Source organism: the organism of the source record quoted next, unplaced genomic scaffold (assembly GCF_019419815.1).
Source record: "Pyrus x bretschneideri cultivar Hongxiangsu unplaced genomic scaffold, Pyrus_bretschneideri_v1 Contig10, whole genome shotgun sequence".
Taxonomy (NCBI): Eukaryota; Viridiplantae; Streptophyta; class Magnoliopsida; order Rosales; family Rosaceae; genus Pyrus; species Pyrus x bretschneideri.
In genome coordinates this window covers 5,523,381-5,549,109 of record NW_025999391.1, presented here as the reverse complement: position 1 = coordinate 5,549,109, position 25,729 = coordinate 5,523,381, and the positions used below count along the sequence as shown (strand labels likewise).

At 38.1% G+C, this 25,729-nt stretch overlaps 4 protein-coding genes, 1 non-coding gene and 1 pseudogene across 5 annotated transcripts; 2 read left to right on the top strand and 4 right to left on the bottom strand.

The window, feature by feature from the left end:
• Positions 1 to 785: 785 nt before the first annotated feature.
• Positions 786 to 1,642, top strand: LOC125480413 (annotated as a pseudogene).
• A 2,725-nt stretch (positions 1,643 to 4,367) lies between these two features.
• LOC125469625 lies at positions 4,368 to 6,550 on the bottom strand. Its single transcript, XM_048567215.1, has 2 exons — positions 5,780 to 6,550; positions 4,368 to 4,649 (listed from the first exon to the last, which is right to left on the bottom strand). Exon 1 carries the CDS (start codon positions 6,488 to 6,490, stop codon positions 5,783 to 5,785), a length of 708 nt encoding a protein of 235 aa, XP_048423172.1. The 5' UTR covers positions 6,491 to 6,550; the 3' UTR covers positions 4,368 to 4,649; positions 5,780 to 5,782.
• Positions 6,551 to 11,815: 5,265 nt separating this feature from the next.
• On the bottom strand, positions 11,816 to 16,453 carry LOC103960677 (DEAD-box ATP-dependent RNA helicase 51). The gene is made up of 12 exons (XM_009373157.3): positions 15,978 to 16,453; positions 15,611 to 15,796; positions 14,980 to 15,165; positions 14,563 to 14,646; positions 14,279 to 14,320; positions 14,001 to 14,069; positions 13,545 to 13,844; positions 13,388 to 13,426; positions 12,671 to 12,775; positions 12,421 to 12,489; positions 12,204 to 12,329; positions 11,816 to 12,095 (listed from the first exon to the last, which is right to left on the bottom strand). Exons 1-12 carry the CDS (start codon positions 16,320 to 16,322, stop codon positions 11,913 to 11,915), a joined length of 1,734 nt encoding a protein of 577 aa, XP_009371432.2. The 5' UTR covers positions 16,323 to 16,453; the 3' UTR covers positions 11,816 to 11,912.
• Positions 16,454 to 17,797: 1,344 nt separating this feature from the next.
• LOC103960667 (uncharacterized protein At4g13200, chloroplastic) lies at positions 17,798 to 19,267 on the top strand. The gene is made up of 3 exons (XM_009373150.3): positions 17,798 to 18,097; positions 18,344 to 18,498; positions 18,858 to 19,267. The coding sequence occupies exons 1-3, from the start codon at positions 17,881 to 17,883 to the stop codon at positions 19,092 to 19,094; spliced, it is 609 nt and encodes a 202-aa protein (XP_009371425.2). The 5' UTR covers positions 17,798 to 17,880; the 3' UTR covers positions 19,095 to 19,267.
• Positions 19,268 to 19,438: 171 nt separating this feature from the next.
• Positions 19,439 to 23,007, bottom strand: LOC125469618 (guanine nucleotide-binding protein-like NSN1). The gene is made up of 9 exons (XM_048567210.1): positions 22,847 to 23,007; positions 22,433 to 22,674; positions 21,922 to 22,030; positions 21,636 to 21,809; positions 21,308 to 21,525; positions 20,881 to 21,145; positions 20,526 to 20,705; positions 20,205 to 20,416; positions 19,439 to 19,987 (listed from the first exon to the last, which is right to left on the bottom strand). The coding sequence occupies exons 1-9, from the start codon at positions 22,863 to 22,865 to the stop codon at positions 19,616 to 19,618; spliced, it is 1,791 nt and encodes a 596-aa protein (XP_048423167.1). The 5' UTR covers positions 22,866 to 23,007; the 3' UTR covers positions 19,439 to 19,615.
• A 131-nt stretch (positions 23,008 to 23,138) lies between these two features.
• Positions 23,139 to 23,223, bottom strand: TRNAM-CAU. The gene is given in 2 exon segments: positions 23,139 to 23,174; positions 23,186 to 23,223. It is a non-coding gene; the product is annotated as a tRNA-Met (tRNA).
• Positions 23,224 to 25,729: the final 2,506 nt, after the last annotated feature.

The following is a 25,729-nucleotide window of genomic DNA, read 5'->3' as shown; positions in this document are numbered from 1 at the left end:
AATGATTGAAGATGAATAGATTGGTTTGGTTCAGCTATGCTACTAAAATTATATGTAACCTCAAGTAATCAAAATTCTGCCTCTCTGTTTAACTCCCCTTCAGACAATTGGATTTGTTAGTAAGTCATTTAGAATCAACATATGATTTTCTCTAAATTCCTTACATCTTGGTGTAAATATAACGTTGTATTCAAAAAACGTATAGCCTGCAAAAGGAAATCATAGTTTTTCAAAAGTTAGGTTTGGTTTATTTCCAAAGATATTAGAGTGTCGAAAGAAACTGAAAAGTGAAATATAGGTGGCAAGAGAAATTGGATTGTCCATAGAGTAATAGAATCACTTATCTTATCACGTTATTGAGTAGAATGTCAAATGATATCAGTTGATTATATGCCTACACTTCTCCAAAACACAATGAGAATTCTACAAGGAATAAGTTTTCTAAGTGGATTTGTCCGTGTGATACAGAACAACGGTCAAGGTGACAAATTATGCTATGTTACAACCAAATTGGCAAAACCTAACTTTCAATCTCTATTCGCGCACTTAGAAACTATTGATTTACACATCTTTTGAATCAAAAAGTGTGAAAGTACGACTGACCGTATCAAAACCCTCATAACAAATACTGTAACACAAAAAATGCTACAAACAGATGAGCTTGAGCTTGTAGTGTTGTCAAATGAAATCACCATGAAGTTCAAGATCTTAAGTTTTGATAGCAAGATGTGTGGGACAAGATGCACAAATTTAGCGTAGACTGCACTTGTTTATATGGATCACGCATGGTCCGGGTGGACCGGAACGTTCTGGACGCCTTTTTCTTGGGGAAAGCTCTAGCTGAAGCTATAAACGGCCGCATTGAGTCAGGTGTAGGCGAGTTTTTGAGCACGATTGGTAGGCTGCAGGCTGAGCAGCAGAAGCTGGTAGAGGAGTTTCAGGTGAGCAGTTCAAGTTGTTAGCAAGTTATTAGGGTTCAGTTCATTGATGAATTCTTCCTCTTTGTTAACTTTCTGCTTTACAAATTTGCTGTCAACATTTCCGTAAGCGAAAAAACATTTCCAGAATTCATGGATTGAAGCTAAAAGTGAAATCTGTTTTAGATAATTTCTAAATCACTTCAGTTTAAGGCAGATCAACACCATATTATAGTGAATAGCGTGGGATCATCGGTACAAAGTTCTCTTACTGGTTCTCGATTTGGTTTAAACTGTATATTGCCAGTGATGTGAGGGATTGAATCAAAACAACTGCATAGTCTGCATTGATGATAATGGATATTAGTCGAAGTGCTAATTTATCAATTATACACAGGAAGATGTACTGGGAAGAGCCAAAAAGGCCAAAGAGAAAGCAGCACACGAGGCCGTGGAGGCACAAGGAATCGTGACATCAACTACAGAATCCATAACACCAGTCACAACCACCAACGGCGTTACAGCAGTATCTTCGACAAACGCCACGACTCTGGTCACTTCTGTGAATCAATCCTCATAGTCTGAACCAGCTCCCTCAACAACTAAGGACAAACAAGATCCGGGTGACGAGGACACGGGTCTAGGAGTGCCAATTGATGATTGAGATCCATCTTCATGTATTAGCATATCTTACACCTTCCAGCCAATACAGTTGGTTCTTAATCTGGTGTAGATCACTCGTTATAACCTCGATAATAAGTTGTTGTAGTCCATAGAAAAATGGCATAAACTTGGATTGCATATACAAATGCTGATGCTAGCTACTTATACGTCCTCCATTGGGAAACTGTAATTCAATTATGGTAAGACTTGATCTGAATGGCAGTTCAGATTCAACTCGGTTCAGTGAGGGTGACAGTGAAAGTCACGATCTTTAGTGAGATACGATTTTGTTGTTGTTTGTATAGCGTGAAAGACGAATCCAGGTCAAATACGCAGATAAATAATCAAGCTTTTGTATTGTTAGGCAGATATAAATCCTGTCCGTACAAAAATCTGAAAACCATTAGCATTCATACATATTTCTCTTAAAAAGAACAAAAAAACTGGCTAGATCAAGACTGAACTTGGTGTGCACCTTGGACCGCCTCTGATGATACAGTTCTATTTGATCGTCCCGGCTATTTCTCCGGTTCATCAAATCCAGTACCAGACATCGGAACCTTTCTTATAAGTTGACCATCACTAACATCCATAGCGGATCCCTTGTTCTTGTAATCCACTTTAAAGTCATAGTCACCGTCAGCATCCATAGCGTCGACTGAGGCTGCGGCTGACTTGGCCTTTTTCTTTTTCTTCCTTTCTGCTTTCTTTAGCTTAGGATTGAGAATACCTTCAGCTGTATACAATTTCTCATTTTGCCTGATAGTTCTAGTAGCTTTTCCTTGGGTTTGCCACCATCGTCTTCTTCACATGCCATCGACTGGTCATCGTCTCCGTCAACCATATCAGGACTTCCATCACCATGACTTGATGGTCCTGCTGTCGTGTCAACCTGGTGCGTGGTAATGTACAATCAAATTACATTCGGAATTTGATAAATGTCCACTAAATTTTAAAATCAAATGTGAATCAGTCGGCTTCCTAGAAGACTATTGAACTTATCTGTAAACAGCATGCACAGACTACCGAAAAACTGAATAACAGAAAAGGAGTCATAAGTGATATGGTTAGCACAGATCACAAACCTCTTCAATATCTTCATCAAAATTGAGCGGGCAACTGGGAGGAACTTCGACAGGATGGAAATCACTAACAGACTTGAGGCTTCCGATGAATGAAAATTCTGCATTGTATACTTCATCAATGTTAAACGCCTTACCAGCTGCGAAACAATGTTTGCCTCTGAAGGATGATCTTGATTCCTAACTGGGGGCATAGTGTAGTACGGAATTTTACCTGAAACACATTGAACGTTTAGCAACAATTATCAACTTTTTCAGCATTTACCTTCTTTACAATTTTTTTTTTCAGAGTTCTTGTCGAATGAAAAAAGGTCAATGCGTACCCTCGTTCCAGTCATGCAGCACAATTCTTGCGGCAGAAAGTGATCAACCGAATTGAAACTTGGGAGCTTGTATAGAGTCACCAAAAGTCTTTCTGGACAAAGCTTCAAAATTTCCTTTACTCTAGAATTACTAGATGGTTGGCTCGATATGTTGGAGCTCTTGTTTCTGTTTGTTTCAAGTAGATAATATTAATATATATTAGATTAGTGTAGCGATGGCAGAGTGGATCCTCAAGAATTTAGGCAACCCAGATAATTCCTAATTTAATCTGACCTCGAATTGTTGTGCGTGACCAATTCACCTGCAAATTATAAATACGGAAATAAAATTAATTATCTATTATATATGTCATTGTCAATGGATTGGAATTCCCGTACGTAGCTTACTACCATTTTTTGTGTTACCTTTCAATTTCCTTATTGGGATTTGGATAGACTTGATGAATGCTAATTGCATTTGCCTCAATCATCCAACGCCTTGAACTCCAAGGTAATGAGTCTAATGAAATGCAAATTGAGTAGTAAATTTAATTTATACAACCTTTGTTAACGGGTTGACTAATGCGACGAATAGATTGTTTACTTAAAGCCATGACTGGCTAGGGGACTCATTAGGTAGGACACCTCAGCAGGAGCCTGGAGGGAGGCCGATCTATGATCAGTTGATCATGGAGGGTTGGGGAGTGGTACTAGGAGGCCATCAGTTGGGGCGGTGGAACCTTCGGTGGTGACGCGGAAGCCATGCATGGTGGAGGATGATGAGGCGCGCGCTTAGAGAGCTTGACATCCTGAGGCCGACGCGGTGAAGTTTTTTGGTATCTCCTGATTCTGCATCCATCGACCATGCATTGTGGTTCTTGTGGCGAGAGGGGGAAAGAGATGAGAAGGAAAAAAAAATGAATGTGGTGTGGAGGTTGCATGCATGTGGTGTCCGTGCATTATTCGGGTTTGCTTGGAGTGAAAGTAACTAGCCCTACTTTATTTATTACAATTTATTTCATATACTTGGATGACTAAACAATCTCAAACTCTGAATGATTTTTCATAAAAAAATAATTTTTGAAGAGGTTTTTTCTTTTCATAATTAATACTTTGATATATGAAGATATGTTATATATACAAATATTTGAAGACTATTGTTATTTGTATCATAGTCTTACCACCTTACAACCCGTCTCTCTAATAGAAATAAACTCTATGTATGCGGGTTTCACTTGTATTCGCGAGGTGGGTTGCAAGGTGGTAGACAAGAATGATATCCAAATAGCATCACCATCCCTAGAAGTTTTTTTCCAAAGCAAGCCAAAAGGGCTTTGATCAATTTTTTCTAATAAAACTTTGAATTTGCAGAAACAAAGATGAAAGAATTAGAGCACGAAACATAAACCGAACAACCGAATATTAGAGAAATCTTTAGGGCACGCATCACATAAACTACCAGCTAGTAGTTCAAGTACATATACTAGGATAAGGAAGAAATCTCTTGGGCACGAAATATAACGGAACCCATGCAATATTACCTAGGAGTTCAATTACGTACTAAAAACACATATCCAGTAAAGTCTAAACTTGGTAGCCAAAAGCGCTATATAGCTTCCCGATCATTCCCTAGTAGCAGTCTCTCACTCTTCAATGTCAGCTATTAGCAGTACTGCGTTACAATTCTGCAACAAAAAGAAGCAACTGCTGTGTTAGTGAAGCTCATTTAGGAAGTCCATTGGAAATGCTCTTAGGATTCCGAATGTAACTTTGAACAAATCAGAGTAATATCTAATTAATTTGCAAAATGAACCATTTTGTAAATGAAAACCATGGGGAAAAGGCCCTTCAAATAAATATATGGATGGACTAATTAAAACATTTAACAAGCTCAGAGATTTCCATGTTGTGCAAAGACTAATTAAAACATGTCACGGTTACGATCTTGAAATTCGATGTAAAATGGGTTCAACAGCTACTTCCTGTGTCTAAATGAAGATGAAGACCCCTTTAGAGACCACATTGAAACCATGCCCATATTATATAGAGGGTTGAGACCTCATTTAAACTCTCTAATAATGGTAGGGTACACAATACAAGTATGTGCCACTTCTATTAGAGAATGGTTTAGATGTGGTTTACAGAATGTAGGCTCCCTAGCATTTTATTCCTTTCTTTTTTTCATCATAGTATAAAAGAGAAAAATGCTTCAAATTATTATTTAGTAAATTTTTTGTTTCTCACACATAATTCCTACGTGTGTGCGTGAGTGTGTGTGTGCGTATTTTTTTTTTTTTTTTCACATATGCATCGATCTCAGACGGAGACACAAAAAAAGAGTGATATAGTGCTAAATTCACTAGCCACAAGAACATCTTATACTTTTCCACGGCAAATGATTTCATTTGAGCATGAAAATAACCAAACACAAGTATTAATTACCAAGATTATGGCAAAGTCACTGAATGAAAACACAAATTAAGCAGTGCTACAACATAATTAAATAGAAATTTATGCATTGAATTTAATTAGTAGAAGAATAAAATTAAATCGAAAAAAAATCCTTTTTCCACAATTAATTTCATATGCAGAACGAGTACTGTGTAATTAATTAAGAGCTTGTAGTTTATCATATATTCCGACCAAAAAAAAAGGTTTATCATATATTAAACAAGGGCAGCAAATTATTTCCCCGCGAGTTGTTCTACGGAGGTTCAAAAAATAAATGCAGAGATCGATCCATCCATGGATCCCAGAAAATCAAAATAAAAAACCACAAATATGACATATGAGTGAGCAGTAATTAGAAACTTACAGTCTATGGATCCGCACGAACCAACCCGGCATGGAGAAACCGATCCACCACGAACCCCGTCATAATGTATACACCATTATTAACGTCTCTGGGCACGACAAAAACCTTGGGTGGCGGCGCGTCCCCGTAGCCTCGACGAAAGCGGTACAGGTCGTCGGGGCCCCGCACCTTTAGTTCCCTCCTCTCAGCATCCGGTGGAATGTCTTCAGCTCGGATCTCTGCATATCGGACACAGGCAAAAACATCCCTCTGGTCATATTCATCGACATTCGCGTCCATCACTTGTCGTACGGAGTACATGTTGTCCACCCATGCTCTGTTTCTGGCAATTTCAGAGGAGCGGCGGAGGGACAGTAGTCGCCTCCCCCAAGGAGTAGCCTGGTATTTTCTGGTCTGCTTCCTCATTTTCTCTCGGAGACGCTGGTAAGTGGAGTCGGCACGCTCGGTGGGTATGGTGATCACTTGAAAAGCCCTCCTCTCGGCCACTTCTCTTATCATCGCCTGGATACGCCTCGGAACTCCGACGGGAACTTTGAGGAGAACGGAGAAGCCCGTCCGAGGAGTCCTGATACGGAGCACATCCTTCACAGTGCATGCTCGGTACATCAGCCAGTAGAAGTTGGGGAATGGTAACGGACCGCCGCCTCGCCCGAAGTTTCGTCGAACCACGCGCCTTCTCATCATCAACATGGCTTCGTCCACGTTCACCATTTTTCAGTTATCTGTAAAAGAGAGAGACAGAGATAAGAAGAAGAAGAAGAAGAAGAAGAAGACGACAATGCAGAAGAAGAATCATTAGATATGGATTTTTTTGTTTTGTGAGATCCGATACCATGTAAAGATTGCAGAATCGAAGCAGAACAGAGAGAAATATTGAGAGAGATTTGCAGATGTAAAGGTTTTTCGTCATTAATTTGTATTGATTTACAATCATTACTTAAATAGGTGTTTTCAATACAAATCTTACAGAGCAAGTAATCTTCCTTTTAACTAACTCCTTATATCAACTAACCATCTCCTCATCCCAACTAACTATATCTCTGACAACCAAGATTCCAACTGATATAACAGCCTTTGTAATCTCTTGACAAGTGGCATTGTTTTAACCATATCCTTCTCACTTGGATCACTATTTTTCGCTTCGTTCTTCTTACACGATCGACCTACGTACTGGGCAACGAAGATTATGATGAAAACGATTGAAAGAATATATATATGGAAAAGTGTGAGATAGAAAATGGCAACATTTTCTCGAGAAAATACGAGAGAATGGAAAACTTTCTTATTACCTGTTTCGTTTGGTTACTTTGTGAGAGTGAAGGAAGAGCAGAGAGAGCATGAACAGCTCTGCGCCTTGCGGACATTAAATAAGGGGGGAAACGGCAGCAAGTCTGTCCACGTGACTGACTCGTGGAAACGGTATGCCTTTTCACTTTTGTTGGGCTTTTACCCAAATGGGCCAAACCGATCTGTTTTTCAATTTCTTTGGTAAGCGGCCCAAAGAAATTTCATACAGAAACAGCCATTTCTTCTCTTTACGACGGCAGAAAGGATTAGATAGGGGAAATATGAGAGTACGAAGCTTCGGATACCACGGTAAAAAATAATTACACTGAAAGAAATTCGGATTACCCCGGTAAAAGCATAATTACGTACGGATCTGGAAATACAATTTGATTGGTGGCACAACCGACGTCTACGAGCTTTTAACTACAAACCATTAAAAATATACAAGTTACAGCCACAGTAGTAGGAAAAAACAGGGTAATTAATGCCAAATATATTTTGGCCAAAATTTGTTGATCACGGTCCCCTGCCTTACCGGCATGTCGGAAAATTTGGCTGAAGCGTTTTACGACTTTCGTCGTAGTAAGGGTGTTTTATACCTCCTTGGCCTCGCCTCCTTTCTGTACTGTGTTTAGCTGACTTGCAAAGAGTGTAGTTGCGAGCCACCATCTTCTCCTGCATCAGTCAAAGCAACATACATTAGGAGGTTCCTTAGAGGAGAAGAAAGTTGAGATTTCACTATAAAATTAATTGGCAATATACGGATTAGCCCAACTACTCATTATAAGCAATGCAATGTCTCTTTTTCTCCGATGTGAGGTTCATACTAAGTGAGAACCATTTATTGTAAAATAACATGACAACAATTGAACAAAAACAGGAAATTACCAGTTTAGACTGCACATTTTTTAGCTTATTCACCTCAAATCTCCATGGTTGAACAATGATATCTGCGGCCTGAAAGCAAAATGAAATGCGGAATTGAAACGGAGAATAAAGCGAAACATTCGATCAAGCTTGCTTTGCACTCAAACGCCCTTCTCAAAAGCATATGGGAATCATACCATCAAGTAGTGAATAAATTTCGACTCCTCAGGAATGAGGAAAAGAAATGCCTTTCCTTTTCTTCCTTCCCCTCGAGCAGCTTGACAGAGCCTACGGACATATACCTGCAAACAGATATCCCATGAGACACATGTACTCAGAGAACAAACAAGGAATACTTGATACTATTAATTAAAGAAGGAATATTAGATACCGGGTTCGTCCGGAGGATCAAACTGCACAATCCAGTCCTACAAGTAAAAGAAATAAGAAAGCAAAAGAAACAAGATTAGCACGAGCATTCTCTTATAGCAGATACTGCTAATTAATGTCGGCAATTTATTTGTTATGAGAAGCAAAAATTCCATATTTTGGTAGGTAAATTGCAAAAGTGATAGGAGATAAACCATGGCAGGAAAATCCAGCCCACAGCTGCTTCACCGGTGCTAAGTAAGAACCCTTTCTCTGCTATGCAGAAGTCGAAAAAACACTTGTCTTCTTTTGCTGCGTTTGCTTTCCATGAAGATCAAAGCAATCCACATTACTGTCATATCGAAGAAGGTTGGAGTAGAAGCTGACTACGCTACAAGAAGAGAAGAACACTATCCCTTTCTTTGAACGATTCACCATCAGAAAAGAACAAAGGAGAACAAATTTCTTCTCACTAGGCACAATACAATAGCCTTGTTCTACTTCCACCCCATGCCCTTCGTTGGTCACCTATAGATATAGTGAACACAAAGATTAGAGATGCATACATGCAAGTCGCATAAGTCAGGAACTATAAATACTACTAGACTAGCCACTCTGGAATTTACCTTCATTGTCTTGGTCTTCTTAGGGTTTCGAGCAGCCAGTTCCGATGTTTTCTTCTTCTCTCTCTTCCTCTTTCTCGCCTCGCCCTCGGGAGATGCGTAAGGGATTGTGTCTTTCATGCAGACGACTGGTTCTACAGAATTTGGCACTGTAGGGTTTCTTGGACGCAGAGGAACAAGAAGAAGAGGAGCTCTAACCCTAAGCAGATACAGCCCGAAATCCGAATGCGATGGTCGAAACTTTAGTAGTGTTTACCAACGGGTGGGCCCGGCCTTAAAATCTCATGCTTGGACTTTTTTGCCTTTTTAAACACTACTGCCAATTAGTACTACATTTTAGTGATATTTTTCTTTCTTTACAAGTGACAGGTTTTAGATTCGATTCTTACAAAAAAACAAAGTTAAAACGCATTATTATAGCAAGCACATTGCAAGGCTTAACCTACTTCCGTACTCTTTAATCTAGATATTGTCATTCATTAAATTTAAAAATAAAAAAATAAAACTTACGTAATTTACACTAATTTATACAATGTAATGTATCAGCTATAATAAATGTTTGAACTCAATTTTTTTGATACAATGATTTTCGATATTCGATAAGATGTCCTATTTAAATAAGTAACATCATTAAACAGTAATATTATGTGACAATTTAAATTTTATTTTAATCTTTAGGTATGACAAGAGAATTAGGACACTAACCCACGATGAAGATATTTCTCACTCATATTGTGGTATTAACACTTGTGTTTATTGATTGATAATACTTTCGACATTAAAAAAGTTAGAACCTTGTTGCTTACCAACCGAAATATTAACACATGAATAATATTTGCATCCACTTCATGGAATACACCCATCAAATATATTCACCCATTGCAATTGACATATTTTTACATTACAAATAATCAAAATTGTTTAAATTTGTAGTCATCATTTAGTATCTTTCCTCCAAATTAAATTTCATTCAAATAAGAGAATGTGATCACAGTATCAAAAATGAAGTCTTAATTTTCTACAGAAGTCAGACTCGAAATATATGATTGTAGGTGCATTTCTCTCTATACGATCGGACTGATATTTAAAATATCTTTTCTTAGAATGTCGTTATTAAATAAATATATCGATCAATATCGTAAACTATTGTATTAGATATTACTTAACCGTCAGTCATTTATATTTATCTGATAAATAGATAGTTATTATAAATATTTTTATTAGGTACCAACATCATCATTTTGGTTCATGCATATAAATGACTAAACAATCTTCAATTTGATTAATTTTTTAGAGGCATAAGTTTAAAATGATAATTAAGAAAACCAATAGTTTAGATTATGAAATATTTGTTCATAAGAGGTGGATATAATGGTGTATAACACATATTGTAGTCACTGCCATGGCTTATTTGACATGGAAGGCCTTCGAATTTTATTCTATTTTCTGGGTAATAGACAACATCGTTTTCGGCTTTAAGGATTCTCGTTTCTTACATGACATAAATCCTCAACGTGGGAAATCTTTTCAAGGGGAGAGAAAATTCAGGGAAGAGAATCCTCAGTCCTATAAGAGCAAGTCCATCGTGTAGTATATCTAAGGAGACCAGCACCAATTGGTGTCCAATTGCCTGCTGAAGAGGCTCCAGCCCATTCGGACGATTGGGCTGAGGGGAAGCCCGTGGCAGAGGACATGCGAGGGTCCAAGGCCCGAACGCCTGGAGCGGGGGTGACGCAAGGCTAACGTTAGCATGACGTCAGTCACGTTCTAAAAAAATTTGCTAAGGTGCATGCAACGCAAGCGCGCGTGGGGACGCATCATTGACCAGGCGATGGGGTTCGCAACTGACCGGCTGTCTTCTTAGGTTGCTAGGCGCAACGTGGCACCCTTTTGGCCGTTGCATTTCAATGGTAATTTTTCTGGACTGTTCATTTCCAACGGTAAAAAAAAATCAAAACTTCCCCCAACAGCTAGATGGCGTGGCACGATCTCAACCATTGAAATTAATTAAGTTAATAAAAATAATAATGATCCAAAATTTTTTTAAAAAAATTTAAAAAAAAATTAATTTTATTTTTCTATAAATACCTTATCATTATCTTCCACCTTACACCACACTTTCATGTTTTTTCAAATACTTGCAACCACATTCCAATCTTTCTCTCAAAATTTCTATATACTTTTGTTTCCAAAAAAAAGACTAATGATGCAGGTACGAATTGGACACTTATTGAAGATGTTGCGCTGTGTTCTAGCTGGTTTGAAATTACTCATGATCCGATTACGGATAATGAGATGCAATTCAGTGTAGACGTGAAGATGCAAAAAGTAATTATTATTCATTAAAGGTAGTTACTGTTCATTGAAGGGAATTCAATTATCAATTGCCCTAGGGAGCCCTTCCACATTGGAATTGCTCTAATAAAAACACTCGCCACAAATCTTTTTTATTTTTTAATTTTTATTTATTTTGAAAAATTAAAGACATAATTAGAGATATATAATAATAATAAAAATGTAAAATAAATTTTATAATTAAGGAGCTATGACACACTATTAGTGAGCATAAGGACCTCTCCAATGGGGACGGCTAAATATCCAAAGCAAATAAATAGTCTGATTTGTCAAAAAACTCATATTCAACCGATGACTGGGTTTTATTTTTATGGAGCCCATCAGACTATTATTTGGCCAAATGGGCACTAGGTTGACATATGTAGCCCTCCACTTAGCCCTTATTCGGAGTCTATCTCCTTAGTGGTAATAATTAATTCAAATTCAATGGCTAGAATTGAAAACATCTAATGTTTAATTAAATTAACCGATAAATTTCAAGTTTAAATTAACCCTTCAATTGGAAATGGCATAATTATTGAGAGGGCTATGTTTAGCCCTTTCGGTTGGAGATGGCCTAACCTTATAACACATCCAGTTTAGTTTTAGATACACAAGTTAATGTGGATTATTTCTTTTTGCTCAAGACCCTCCTAATGTCTTACAAATTGTCGAATTTCATCTCCACCTTTTTGCCTTCCATAGGGACTGCTCATGCTGAATCCGTTTCGACTTCCTCTTACTTTGCCCATCTTCTTCCTGAACTTTGAAGCGTTGCTGTTTAAGTTCAGACTCATCTTGGGGGGACTCGGAAAGCAAAATGAAGCTGCAACCGCCTGCACACAGTCCAATTCCAGTTAGGGTCTCTTTGCCAATTAATTCAGATGAAAAGATAAATATTAATTTCCTCTGCAACATCAGTCAAGAAAGAAAAAGTTGAGTACCTGCATATCAAGTCGTTGGACGTTAAAGATGTCCTTCATAGAGTGTGAATTATACGCTAATAGATAAGATTTATATGCCTCTTTTGCTGATTTGCGGAGATAATCGTTGCGCTGAACCATCTCCACCTGCATCAAACAAAGCAACACATAAGGTTCCTTGGAAACAGTTATTGTATAGTAGTACATTACGATTTACGATTGAACAACAGAACATTACCAGTTGCGACTGCACATTTTTCAGCATACTCTCCTTGTATTTATGTTCTTCAACGGGGACTTTTTCATCCTGAACACATAATAACATAAGGAATTGAAATGGATAACAAGCACCGAAGCGTAGCAACCTAAATAAAAGCTTAAGGCCATATATTCAATCAAGTTTGCTTTAAACGGACACCCTTCTGAAAAGCATGGCATTTTAAGATTTGGTTGCTTCCGTTTGTTTCTTATTCTTGACTAAATCATACCATCAAATAGCGAATAAACTGCATCTCTTCAGGAATGAGGAAAAGGAATGCCTTTCCTTTTCCACCTTCTCCTCGAGCTGTTCGACCAACACGGTGGATATATTCCTGCACAAAGATATCCCATAGTTGTGAAATCGTTTACGAATGGGAAAAACAAATGAACTCAGGAAGCCCAAGAAAATACGCAAGAAAACAAAGAACATGAACTATCATGGTTTGCTTATATGCCTATGTATGTCCACAAGGCACAAACACAAATCTTCACAATATCGATAATGGGTACAACCAATTATCTTATCAAGCCTCTAGATTTAAGACTCGATGAGCCATAAAGAACAAGAAATATGGAAACACTCATATATCTTTTCTCATCTTTCAGACACTTTGCCCTTCGATATTATGTCACTTTAACTCCTTGAGTTCCTCTCACTCCTCTCTCTGGATGGTATTCCCATTCACCATCTTAAGAGTGGAAGTCTGAATTCTCTCTTTGCTTACTTATGCTTGTAAACCAGCAAAGCTCTTTAAAAAGCCACGAGAAAGGCATATTACAAAATCTAGTCCTAGAACCTGATAACCAAGTATATTAAACCGTGGTTCATTGGGAAATCAACTCCAATTGGAAATTGGATTCTTATCCTGAATTAATAATGGATAAAGAAAAATTACTCGATACAAAAATTAATTAAAATACATTAGTAGAGAAAATTTGGGCACCTTGGGATCATCCGGAGGATCAAACTGCACAATCAAGTCCTACAAGCAAACGAAAAAAGAAGAATAAGATTTACCGTGAACAACTGTTTGTTGCAGTATTGGTAATGTGATAGAACAGAATCTTATTGGCATAGCATAACAATTGAAGGAAACATACCACGGCAGGAATATCCAGCCCACGAGCAGCAACATCAGTACAAAGTAAGATTCCTTTCTCTGCTTTGCAGAAGTCGAAGAAAGTTTTTGTCCTCTTCTGTTGCTTTTGCTTTCCATGGATATCAAAGCACTCCACATTAATGTATTTAAGAAGTTCAGAGTGGAATTTAACTGAGTTACAAGAAGAGAAGAAGACCATCACTTTGTTAGAACGAGTGGTCTTCAGAAAAGTATATAGGAGAATAAATCTCTTATCGCTGGGCACAATAACATAGCCTTGTTTTAGCCCTTCATTAGTGACCTACAGTGCACATAATCTTGTTAGACTTTAGAGATTTAGAGCTATAGCAAAATAAACAAAGAAAGTATTAAATACATATAAGTAGATTTAAATGCATGACAGATATTAACACAAGAAAATTACTAAAAGAATACATGAAACCATCTGGATTCCTACCTTAGTCCTCCCTTCATCCACATCAATCAAAATAGGATCTTTCAGTGACAATCTAGCAAGATCTTCAACCTACAGGTTTAACGGGAAAAGTATTATCAGAACAAGGCAATTCATGTAGCATATGGGCACACACACACACAAGTAAACTCGATGCAAGAAAAGTAAATGAACAACTGAACAATGTGCAGCCTATTAATTCATGCTAAAAGAGATAAACATAATGCAGAAAGCAAGAGATTGACTATTATAAGATAAGGACATGAATATAACGCACAAACCTTCTTCGTTTGGGTGGCTGAAAATAAAGCTGTCTGCCTTTCCTGCACATCCAATAGCAACTGAATAAATCAAGGGAATAACCACGTAAAATCCATTTTGAATTGCAACTAAAACAACAAAAATAACGCGTTGAGGCTGAATGCTGAATATAATCATACACACTACACCACATTCTGATATTCATCTAATAAAAGAAAATAAGAATATGTTGCGAGCTGGATGCATCTATTGTTCAGCCTTGAGTATTTGTAACACAAGTTAGAATGCGGAATCAAATAGTGACCTGGGGTAGTTGTTTAATAATCTGTCGCATTTCTTCTTCAAAGTTATCTTCCAAAATCCTGTCAGCTTCATCAATGACGAGGCACTGCAAGTCCAATAGAACAACGAAACCAAGGATGGTCAATTGCTATGATGTCGGGATACAAACTTACATCTCGATAAAACATGTTTAGTCCAACCAGACCAAGAGGCTAAATTTTATATCTATCACAACAACCAAAATTGAGAAAAGGGTCAGAAATTTCAGTAACGGGATTATTAACCGTTGCAGAATATTACAGAGTTAAGAAAATAGTGCGTAGAATCATCTTTCAATGAGAAATCCATCGGTAGAAATTAGCCCCACTATACAAAATAACCAGATACAAATAATTTTGATAGACTACAACAATATTTCCATAGAAGAGATGTGAGGAACCTTCAAGTTCTTATATAGAAATCCCTTGGTATTCTGGAGATGGTCAAGAAGTCGGCCAGGGGTTGCAACCAATAGATTTACTCCTTTTACAAGACTTTCTGCTTCTCTTCTCCGATTTGCACCACCAATAACCAAGTCGACAGTCTGTGAGTGATACTTGAGGACGTGCTCTGCCACAGCGTGGGTCTGAATTATTGAGAGGAAAATATTCAGGGAAGAATCAAGATGATTTATTGTAAACCTCATAATGCGACAGCACATCGACTAATAAAGCACAATTTCTTTGGTTTTGTGAAGCATAAAATTTTACATAAACATTTCCGTTTTCAAACTTCTTTCTAAGAAGTGAATTTCTTAAATTATTGAGCATGTTAACTTTCATATCATGCAAATATGAATACCAAGCCATATTTCAGCCCACTAATATAGAGGAACTCCATTAACAAGCCAATTTTACAAAACTGCTCTGCAGAATGGCATTATCACTCAAATACAGGCAGGCCTTTATGTTCAACCTAGATATGTAACAGGCATAAAAAAATGATCTTCAATTGGAGCCAGTGAAATAAGACCGACCCCTGTAACATATCAAACCAATAACAAAGAAGGAATGTACCAGGGTTTGTTTCACCTGAATCGCAAGTTCCCGTGTAGGGCAAATGACAACAACAGCAGTTCCATTACGAGGAGTAAACTTTGTGTGATATAGCAACTCCACAGCTGGTACTAGAAAAGCAAGAGTTTTCCCAGATCCTGTCCTTGCAGCTCCCAGTATATCTTTTCCGATCAATAGTGGTGGGATTGTTCTGGCTTGAATCTGCAGCAGTTGAATTTACTTGTAAATTGCGTTAAGCCAATTTCGCCCGAAAAATATACACTAAGTTACACAAATTCTACCCCAAAAAAGCCTTTATATTAGAAGCATGGCAATGTCAATCCATGAATGAATCAGGAGCTAATAAAATCATTGAATTCGACCCCAGAATTTAACTTTTTACCTGAGTCATGTGCTGAAATTTCATATCTTGAACGGCCTTAAAAGTGTTGGAAGACAAATTCAGTGATCCAAAAGACTCTGTGGTCATAATCCCAGACCCTCCACCTCTCTTAACCTTCGTCTTCTTCTCCTCCTTCGCTGCTTCTACGCCTTCGTTTTCCTCTTTTCCCGCTGTTTCCTCTACCTTCATTCTCTTCGTCTTCTCATCTTCCCCTTTGTCTTCTTCTTCTTGGTCCTCCTTACGGTTTTGAGGCTCTGATTCTTCAATCGTACCAGTCGATTCCGACAGTTTCTTCGCTCTCTTTCTCTTCCGGTTGTTCCGCCGAGCAAGCATTGCGCCTTCCATGGCCACTGGTTCTATAGAATTTGGCAATTTAGGGTTTCCGGTCTGGATTGTACTAGCAATCGGAGGTTTAGGGTTTTGACTACCATCCACGGGGAAGTCTGGGGTTTTGACTATGATTGAGTGAGGGCCAAGCCAACTCAATTAAATTAGGGAGGTGATTTTTAAATACGAAAACTTACAAAAAGTTCAAAAAAAATTTTAGTTTTTTAATAAAAAAATGACAAATAAATGTGTAGTGAATATTATTTAGTATCGGGAGTATTTTTTTAAAACACTCTTTTTAAAAACTTTCTTCTTTAATTCTCGTCATCAGAATAAATAAATTAAACGAAAATAACCGTGTACTAAGAAAAAGGATGGGAAAGGTTTAAAAACGTGTTGAATTGTAATTTTTCTTTCATACAACCGATCATCAAATGCAAGCAAATGTTGAGACAGTCAAATTTGATAATCAATCGTCACATAACAAATGCCATCATGCTCTTATTAACATAGAGAATTGTCATTATCACTCCAAAAATCTCATTTGACACTTCAAATTTTTTATAATTAGAAAGAAAAATACACTCGTAAAGAGTGTAGAATGAGATTTTTGGAGTACCAGTAACAGTTCCCTTAACGTATTATAATATTTGTTACTTGCTCATAAGAAAAGTGATTGAAGATGAATAGATTGGTTTTGTTCTGACTCTTTGTTTGAACTCATTTAGAATCAACTTATGTTTTTCTCTAAATTCCTTACATCTTGGTTTAAATATAACGTTGTATTCAAAAAAACGTATAGCCTGCAAAAGGAAATCATAGTTTTTTTCAAAAGTTGGGTTTGGTTTATTTCCAAAGATATTAGAGTGTCCAAAGAAACTGAAAAGTGAAATATAGGTGGCAAGAGAAATTGGGTTGTCGATAGAGTAATAGAATCACTTATCTTATAACGTTATTGAGTAAAATGTCAAACGATATCAATTGATTATATGCTTACACTTCTCCAAAACACAATGAGAATTCTACAAGGAATAAGTTTTTCAAGTGGATTTTTTTGTGCGATACACATCAACGGTCCAGGTGACAAATTATGTTATGTTACAACCAGATTGGCAAAACCTAACTTTCAATCTCAATTCGTGCACTTACAAACCGTTGATATATACATCTTTTCAATCAAAAAATGTGAAAGCACGACTTACCATAGCAAAACTCTCATACAAATACTATAACACAAAAATATCCCACAAACAGATGACCTTGAGCTTGTAGTGTTGTCAAATCAAATCACCATGAAATTCAAGATCTTAAGTTTTGATAGCAAGATGTGTGGGACAAGGTGCACTAATTTAGCATAGACTGCACTTGTTTATATGGACCACGCATGGTTCGGGTGGACCGGAGCATTGGAAATACGTGTGTGTAAGTTTAGGCCCACGTCATTAACACAAACAAAAAACCCGACCCGAACCCAGCTGTAGACGGCAAACCCTGAAGATTTTTGTTCTGTTGAGCCGACAAGAAAAGGCGAGAAACACCGAGTAAGTGACAGATTCTGAGAATCTGAAGTGAAAAAATGATTAGTGGGGTTTTAACATCTGCTTCTGCTTCCCCACAAGCACTTTCTTCCCTGCTTTCTAAACCCAGAAGCAGCAGCTTTTTCTCTGCGTCGTCTTCAAGCTCTGCAAGTGTTCATACAGATTTGAAGCTTAAAAGCGTTGGACTTTATGGAAGAATTGGGTCTCAGAGAAGCCGATTGGACTGCAGTGCAAATCCTGGTGGGCCCGGATTTGGTATTGTTCTTACCTCTGTGTCTTCAATTTGTAAATTCCTTGGTGTTTGTTGAATGAATCTTGATGTGGAAATTGTTGATTTGTATGAATTGGGTTTTTATCTAAATTTAAGAAAGAACAAACCTTTGGGTACCCTTCTCCAGAAATCTCAGTTTTTTTTTTTTTTTTTTTTTTTTTTTCTTTCTTTCGGATAAATGTAAATTTTGGATTGGAATTTGCAAAGATTTGAGGAACTGAATGTTGCAGGTGAGGGCGATAGCAGGAGTGTTCTGGATGCCTTTTTCTTGGGGAAAGCTCTAGCTGAAGCTATAAACGACCGCATTGAGTCGGGCGTAGGCGAGTTTTTGAGCACGATTGGTAGGCTGCAAGCTGAGCAGCAGAAGCTTGTAGAGGAGTTTCAGGTGAGCACTTCAAGTTGTTAGCATTATTAGGGTTCAGTTCATTGATGAATTCTTCCTCCTTGTGAACTTTCTGCTTTACAAATTTGCTGTCAACATTTCCAGAATTCATGGATTGAAGCTAAAATTGAAATTTGTTTTAGATAATTTCTAATCACTTCAGTTTAAGGCAGATCATTGTGCACAGACAACACCATATTATAGTGAATAGCGTGGGACGGTACAAAGTTCTCTTGCTGGTTCTCGATTTGGGTTGAACTGTATATTGCTAGTGATGTGAGGGATTGAATCAAAACAACTACATAGTCTGCATTGAGCATAATGGATATTAGTCGCTGTGCTAATTTATCAATTATACACAGGAAGATGTACTGGAAAGAGCCAAAAAGGCCAAAGAGAAAGCAGCACGCGAGGCCGTGGAGGCACAAGGAATTGTGACATCAACTACAGAATCCATAACACCAGTCACAACCACCAACGGCGTTACAGCAGTATCTTCGACAACCACCACGACTGTGGTCACTCCTGTGAATCAATCCTCATTGTCTGAACCAGCTCCCTCAACAACTAAGGACGAACAAGATCTGGGTGACGATTGATGATTGAGATCCATCTTCCTGTATTAGCATATCTTACACCTTCCAGCCAATACAGTTGGTTTTTAATCTGGTGTAGATCACTCGTTATAACTTCGATAATAAGTTATTGTAGTCCTTAGAGAAGGGGCTTAAACTTGGATTGCAAATGCACATGCTGATGCTAGCTACTTATACGTCGTCCGTTGGGAAATTGTAATCTGATTTTGGTAAGACTTGATCTCAATCGCATTTCAGATTCAACTCGTTTCAGTGACGGTGACTGTGAAAGTCACGATCTTTAGTGGGTTAAGGTTTTGTTGTTTGTAGAGCGTGCAAGCCGAATCCAGGTTAAATATGCAGATACGTGATCAAGATTTTATATTGTTAGGCAGATATAAATACTGCCCGTACAAAAATCTGAAAACCAGTAGTATTCATAAATAATTTCTCTTTAAAGGAACAAAAAAAAGGCTAGCTCAAGACTGAAATTGGTGTGCATCTGCAACTGCCTTTGATGCTACAGTTATATTTGACCGTCCCGGCTATTCCTCCGGTTCATCAAACCCAGTACCAGACATCGGAACCTTTCCTATAAGTTGACCATCCATAGCGGATCCCTTGTTCTTGTAATCCACTTTAAAGTCATAGTCACCGTCAGCGTCCATAGCGTCGACTGAGGCAGCAGCTGACTTGGCCTTTTTCTTTTTCTTCCTCTCTGCTTTATTTAGCTTAGGATTGAGAATACCTTCAGCCGTATACAATTTCTCATTTTGCCTGATGGTTCTAGTAGCTTTCTTTTCCTTGGGTTTGCCAGCATCATCTTCTTCACATGCCATGGCCTGGTCATCGTCACCGTCAACCATATCTTCAGGACTTCCATCACCATGACTTGATGGTCCTTCTGCCCTATCAACCTGGTGCGTGATAATGAAAAATCAAACTACATTCAGAATTTGATAATTGTCCACTAGATTTTACAAATCAAATGTGAATCAGTCGGCTTCCTAGAAGACTATTGAACGTGTCTGTAAACAACATGCACAGACTATTCAATGTACAATAGTTTGGCTACTGAAAAACTGAATAACAGAAAAGCAGTCATAAGTGATATGGTTAGCACAGATCACAGACCTGTTCAATATCTTCATCAAAATTGAGCGGGCAACTGGGAGGAACTTCGACAGGATGGAAATCACTAACAGACTTGAGGCTTCCGATGAATGAAGATTCTGCATTGTATACTTCATCAATGTTAAACGCCTTACCCAGCTGCGAAACAATGTTTGCCTCTGAAGGATGATCTTGATTCCTAACTGGGGGCATAGTGTAGTACGGAATTTTACCTGAAACACATTGAACGTTTAGCATCAATTATCAACTTTTTCAGCATTTACCTTCTTTACAAAAAAAAATTTCAGAGTTCTTGTCGAATGAAAAAAGGTCAATGCGTACCCTCGTTCCAGTCGTGCAGCACAATTCTTGCGGCAGCACCAATATCAACAACACCACCCTTTTTTAGCTTACCCCTAACTGTAGCCACCTTATGCAGAAAGTCATCAACCGAATCGAAACTTGGGAGCTTGTATAGAGTCACCAAAAGTCTTTCTGGGCAAAGCTTCAAAATTTCCTTTACTGTTCAACAAAGGGTAAAGTGAGTAAATCTCAACTAAATTCAAGAAGGATTGCAATACAAGTAAGTTTCATATACACTAGGACCAACTAATCATTCCATGTTAGACCAATGCATGATTAGGGTAGTCAAGCAGATTACGAGGGTTAAATGAGGAATCAGAGAATGGGTTCATACCTGGAGCAATTGGATCCTCTAATTTCTCAATTCTTTTGCAGTTTCGAAGTGCTATAGAGGCATCACTCTCTTTAGATCTAAGCATTACAACACCAGGGCAGTCCAGCAATTTGACATTATTATCCAACTGAACTTCTTGCAGTGATCTTGTTAATCCCGGAGTAGAACCAACATTGACAACACGGCTTCTCTTCAAACTATTAATCAGACTACTCTTTCCAACATTAGGAAGGCCGATAACACCCACAGTAATTGATTTCTTGATCTGTGAAAGCCAAAAGCTCACATTTACACCGGAAAGTGATGAAATTATTCAAACTTACTCATATTCCAGCAATGAAAACCCTAATTTTAGAGGGATAAATAAAATATGCCTCTGTGTGTGTGACATTATGGCATTGCTTCCTAAAACAGATGATACAAGTACCTCATGACTTCTGGAATAGTTCTTCAACAATTTTAGAAGAGTTTCAGCTCCCAGGCAGTCGCTTGTCTGGAGAAGGCTGCTTGGTTTTGATTTCTTTGAAGATGATTTCCACCCTAAGTTTGACCTTTGCTCTTGGGTGTTGCACTTAAAGGCAACAGCTGGTAACTCTTCCCTAAGATAAGTCAGCCATTTCTCAGCAGCTTCTCGCGGGACAAGATCTGAGATCCAAGAACCATCACAGATATTAAAGGTTAACGTTTAGAAACAAGAAAATAAATGAAAGTGCATATCAATGTTTTAAGATACTGGAGAGCATGAAATGTATTACCAATTTTGTTCAGAAGTAAGACGAGATGCTTGTTAGGGCCCGATTTCATCACCATCTTTTCCATATCAATACATCGAGTACCCAGGGGATCTCGAGCATCAAGGACTTCCAAAATGACATCTGAGGCTTCAATAACTTTAACCAACTCCTTGTAGAAAGCCCTATCTGAGCTATCTGTACAGAGAGAAAATCGTTTTAAGAACAATTAAGGATAGAAAAGCTAGGTGATATTCAAGCTGAACCATCCACAATAACACATTCTATAAAACACCAAGTAACAAAATACCCCTATTCTTCCCGAATCCAGTGGAATCATCAATACTCTTTTCTTCTGCCACTTCCTCTGAACTGGGGACATCTTCATCCTCTAAAATCCCCATCTTCCTCTTCTTAGCCTGAATCAGAATAAAGAGTTTTCTTACCAATAAGATACGGCTAAAAGTGTGCACTAAACTCACGGAAGTGATTGCATCTAAATCATTGCATCATTGCAGCATCTATATCAGAACTCGAACATCGAAACTTCAAATGCACAAACAAGGGTACTTTATCGAAAAAGTATACTCATTGATTCTCAGCAATCATTGCATCATATGCTATAAACTTTAAACCCAAATTCAAATGCCAAGCTGAATGTCAATTGCATCAGTAACAGGGAGAAACTATATTTCACATCCAACTGCTCAAAAACTCGAGAAACTCTAATTCGTAAATCATAACTCAAAATAATTCAAACAACAATCAATCACAAAAACAGAAAACATGGGTAACGCTTGACAAATAAACTAAAGCCGTACCCTTTCTTTGCGGGCAGCCTTCTTTTGCTCTTCTTCTTCGATATATTTAGCCCGACGGACTTCGAGAGCCTTGAGCTCCTGCTCCTTGAAGGGCCAGTCATTAGGAATACCCGGGTCCTTCTCGACCTTCTTGTTCTTGAAGCCGAGCTTCTTGGCGTCCTTGGCCTTCTTTTTGTGGTGCTCCTTCACCTTCCTTATCACCTTGTACTTCTTCCTCAACGTCACTCTCTTACTCTTGCTCTCTGCAACCCATTAATCCAATTCCAATTAATTCCAGAAAACAAATTTATCAAAAAAATTAACAAAAATAATAAAATTGCGGCTTACTCTATTCAAATTCCGATTAATCCAAAAAAAAAAAAAATACAAAATTTAACAAAAATGAGAGATTTGTAGTGAAATTAAGAGGCTTACTTTTGCTTTTCTTCACCATCGTTGGGTGTCCTTCAAATGAAATATAGAGGGTGTAGAGAGAGAAAGGAGAGGAGAGAGAGAGAGAGAGAGCGAGGCCCTGAATCGGTTTAGGGTTTAGGCGGAAAGTGAAAGAAGACGGAGCCCTGGTGCGGTTTAGGGTTTATCTAATTTGGGTCGCAGTGGAGTTGCTGGAGACTTTGGGCCGACCCGAAAGATTTTCTAATTGAGTGTGGAGCCCAGAGTTGGACCGGGTCTAGGCCCAACTAGAATAACTGAAAGCATAAAAATAATTTGGGGTGAGAGAGGCTCGAACTCTCGACCTCAGGATCACTCAGAAGCTATGAGACCTACGCGCTAGCCAACTGCGCCACCACCCCGATGTTGTCAAACTTTGGTTTTTATGAAATATAACTCTTGGCCTCATTTTAACAAAGGATCTCATTTGAAATGGATAAAACGATAATTTAACGTATGTTAAAAAGAGCCACTCAATGATTTAGTGGTATTCCTCTTCACTTGTAATTGAGAGGTCTCTTAGGTTCAAATTTCGTAGATGGCTAATTCGATACCAAATTAGATTGCCCATTGTGTTACTTAGCCGAACTCTTTCATCGCTTTAGTGTAAAATATATTGTTGTATTATAAAAAAAACATATGTTAAAAGGAGAAAGGAAAATTTTGTTACGAACTTAGGAGTATGAGAATGAATCCTGAAAAAGAAAACTTACCAATTCCAATCTTTCTTAAAATAGTAGGATTAGAAGTGAGAAAATACGTTAACATATGAAACAATATTTAATGTGGTGTTCCTTATAAAAAATTAAAAAAACCATGGAACAATATCTTTGAGTATGAGTATGAGTATGATTAGTATCGTCAACTTGTCTTATAAAAACTAATGTCATCTTCAGTTAAGGCCTAAATGCCACATTTAGTCTAAATTTGATAAAAACGATTTCCAGATGACAAAAAAAAAAAAGTAAAAAATATTATAAGAATCATACTAAATTTAGCCTCATGACATATAAAAAATTGCCCATCCACGATCCTTGATTAAAATTTGTTGCGAACCCATAGTTCAGCCCAAGCGGAAGGCATGCTCCAATATCTCATATTGTAGAAAAAGGTATGTAGGCTAAAAAATATATTTGTTATTGATACGTGAATGTGGAAAAATGGAAGAGAATGCAAATGGAAGAGAATGCTTATTTTTTCATTATTGTTTCTCTACAAGATTACAAGGATATATATACATGATACAAATGTGTAGGTAGGACAAGGTAGCCGTCCTAGTGTGTAGGTAGGACAAGGTAGGACGGCTGTAGAGGACAAGGTAGCCGTCCTAGTGTGTAGGTAGGACAAGGTAGGACGGCTGTAGGACGGCTTGACGGCTGTAGGACGGCTAGTGTGTAGGTAGGACAAGGTAGGACGGCTGTAGGACGGCTTGACGGCTGTAGGACGGCTTATTCTTCCAATAATAATATTATATACAATTACACAAGGACTCCAACCATATTCCTTATTTGTCTAACACTCCCCCTCAAGTTGGAGAGTGGATGTCAAGAACTCCCAACTTGCGTAACATACCCGAAAACTTTTCTTTCTCAAGAGGTTTGGTAAACAAGTCTGCCAACTGTTGTGCCGTACCCACATGCTTGGTCTCTATTGTGCCATCTACAATCTTATCTCGTATAAAGTGACAATTCATCTCAATGTGACGAATTCGTTCATGAAAAACAGGATTGGCAGCTATATGTAACGCTGCTTGATTATCACAAAATAAAATGGAAGGACCATCCAAAGGAATGTTCAAATCCTTCAACAAAAAACGAAGCCAAACTATCTCGCAACAAGCACCTGCCATGGCCCTATATTCCGTCTCTGCTGAAGAGAGCGAAACGGTTTTCTATCGTTTCGTCCGCCAAGAAATCAAAGAACCGCCCAAGAATACACAATACCCAGTAGTCGAACGGCGAGTGATAGGGCAACCTGCCCAATCAGAATCACAAAACGCAGTTAACTTGGTCTGGTTGTCAGAACGAAATAATAAACCTTGACCTGGAGTAGCCTTCAAATAACGAACAATACGAAGCGCAGCATCCATATGAGATATCCTTGGCTCGTGCATAAAACGGCTTAGAACATGCACAGAATAGGTGATATCCGGCCGAGTGATAGTGAGATATATTAACCGACCTACTAATCGTCGATACTTTTCAGGATCCTTGAGAAGTTCTCCTTTATCAGATAATTTTGTGTCATCCATAGGAAAAGCAATGGGTCGTGTTCCCAAAAAACCATAGTCCTTGAGAATCTCTAATGCATACTTGCGTTGAGAAATATAAATCCCTTATTTGGAACGAGAAACCTCAATACCCAAAAAATATTTTAAATCACCAAGGTCTTTTATCCGAAAATGATCACGGAGAAAAGACTTCAGAGAATTAATGGCACTAGCATCATTGCCTGTAATCACAATATCATCTACATAAATGAGCAAAGCTGTGAAAGAAATACCAGACCTTTTAGTGAACAATGAATAGTCATATTTGGATTGTTGAAAACCGGCAGAAATGATGGCACTAGTGAATTTGGCAAACCATTGGCGAGAAGCCTGCTTAAGACCATAAAGTGACTTGTGAAGGCGACACACAAGATTCTCCCCCTGTCGCCGAAGACCAGGAGGAGGAGACATATAGATTTCTTCATGTAAGTCACCATGTAAGAAAGCATTATTAACATCAAGCTGATGAAGAGACTAAGACTGACTAGCAGCAAGAGCAAGAAGACAACGCACCGTAATCATCTTAGCAGTAGGAGAAAAAGTGTCATGATAATCAATACCTTCAGCCTGAGTGAAGCCTTTAGCAACCAAACGAGCTT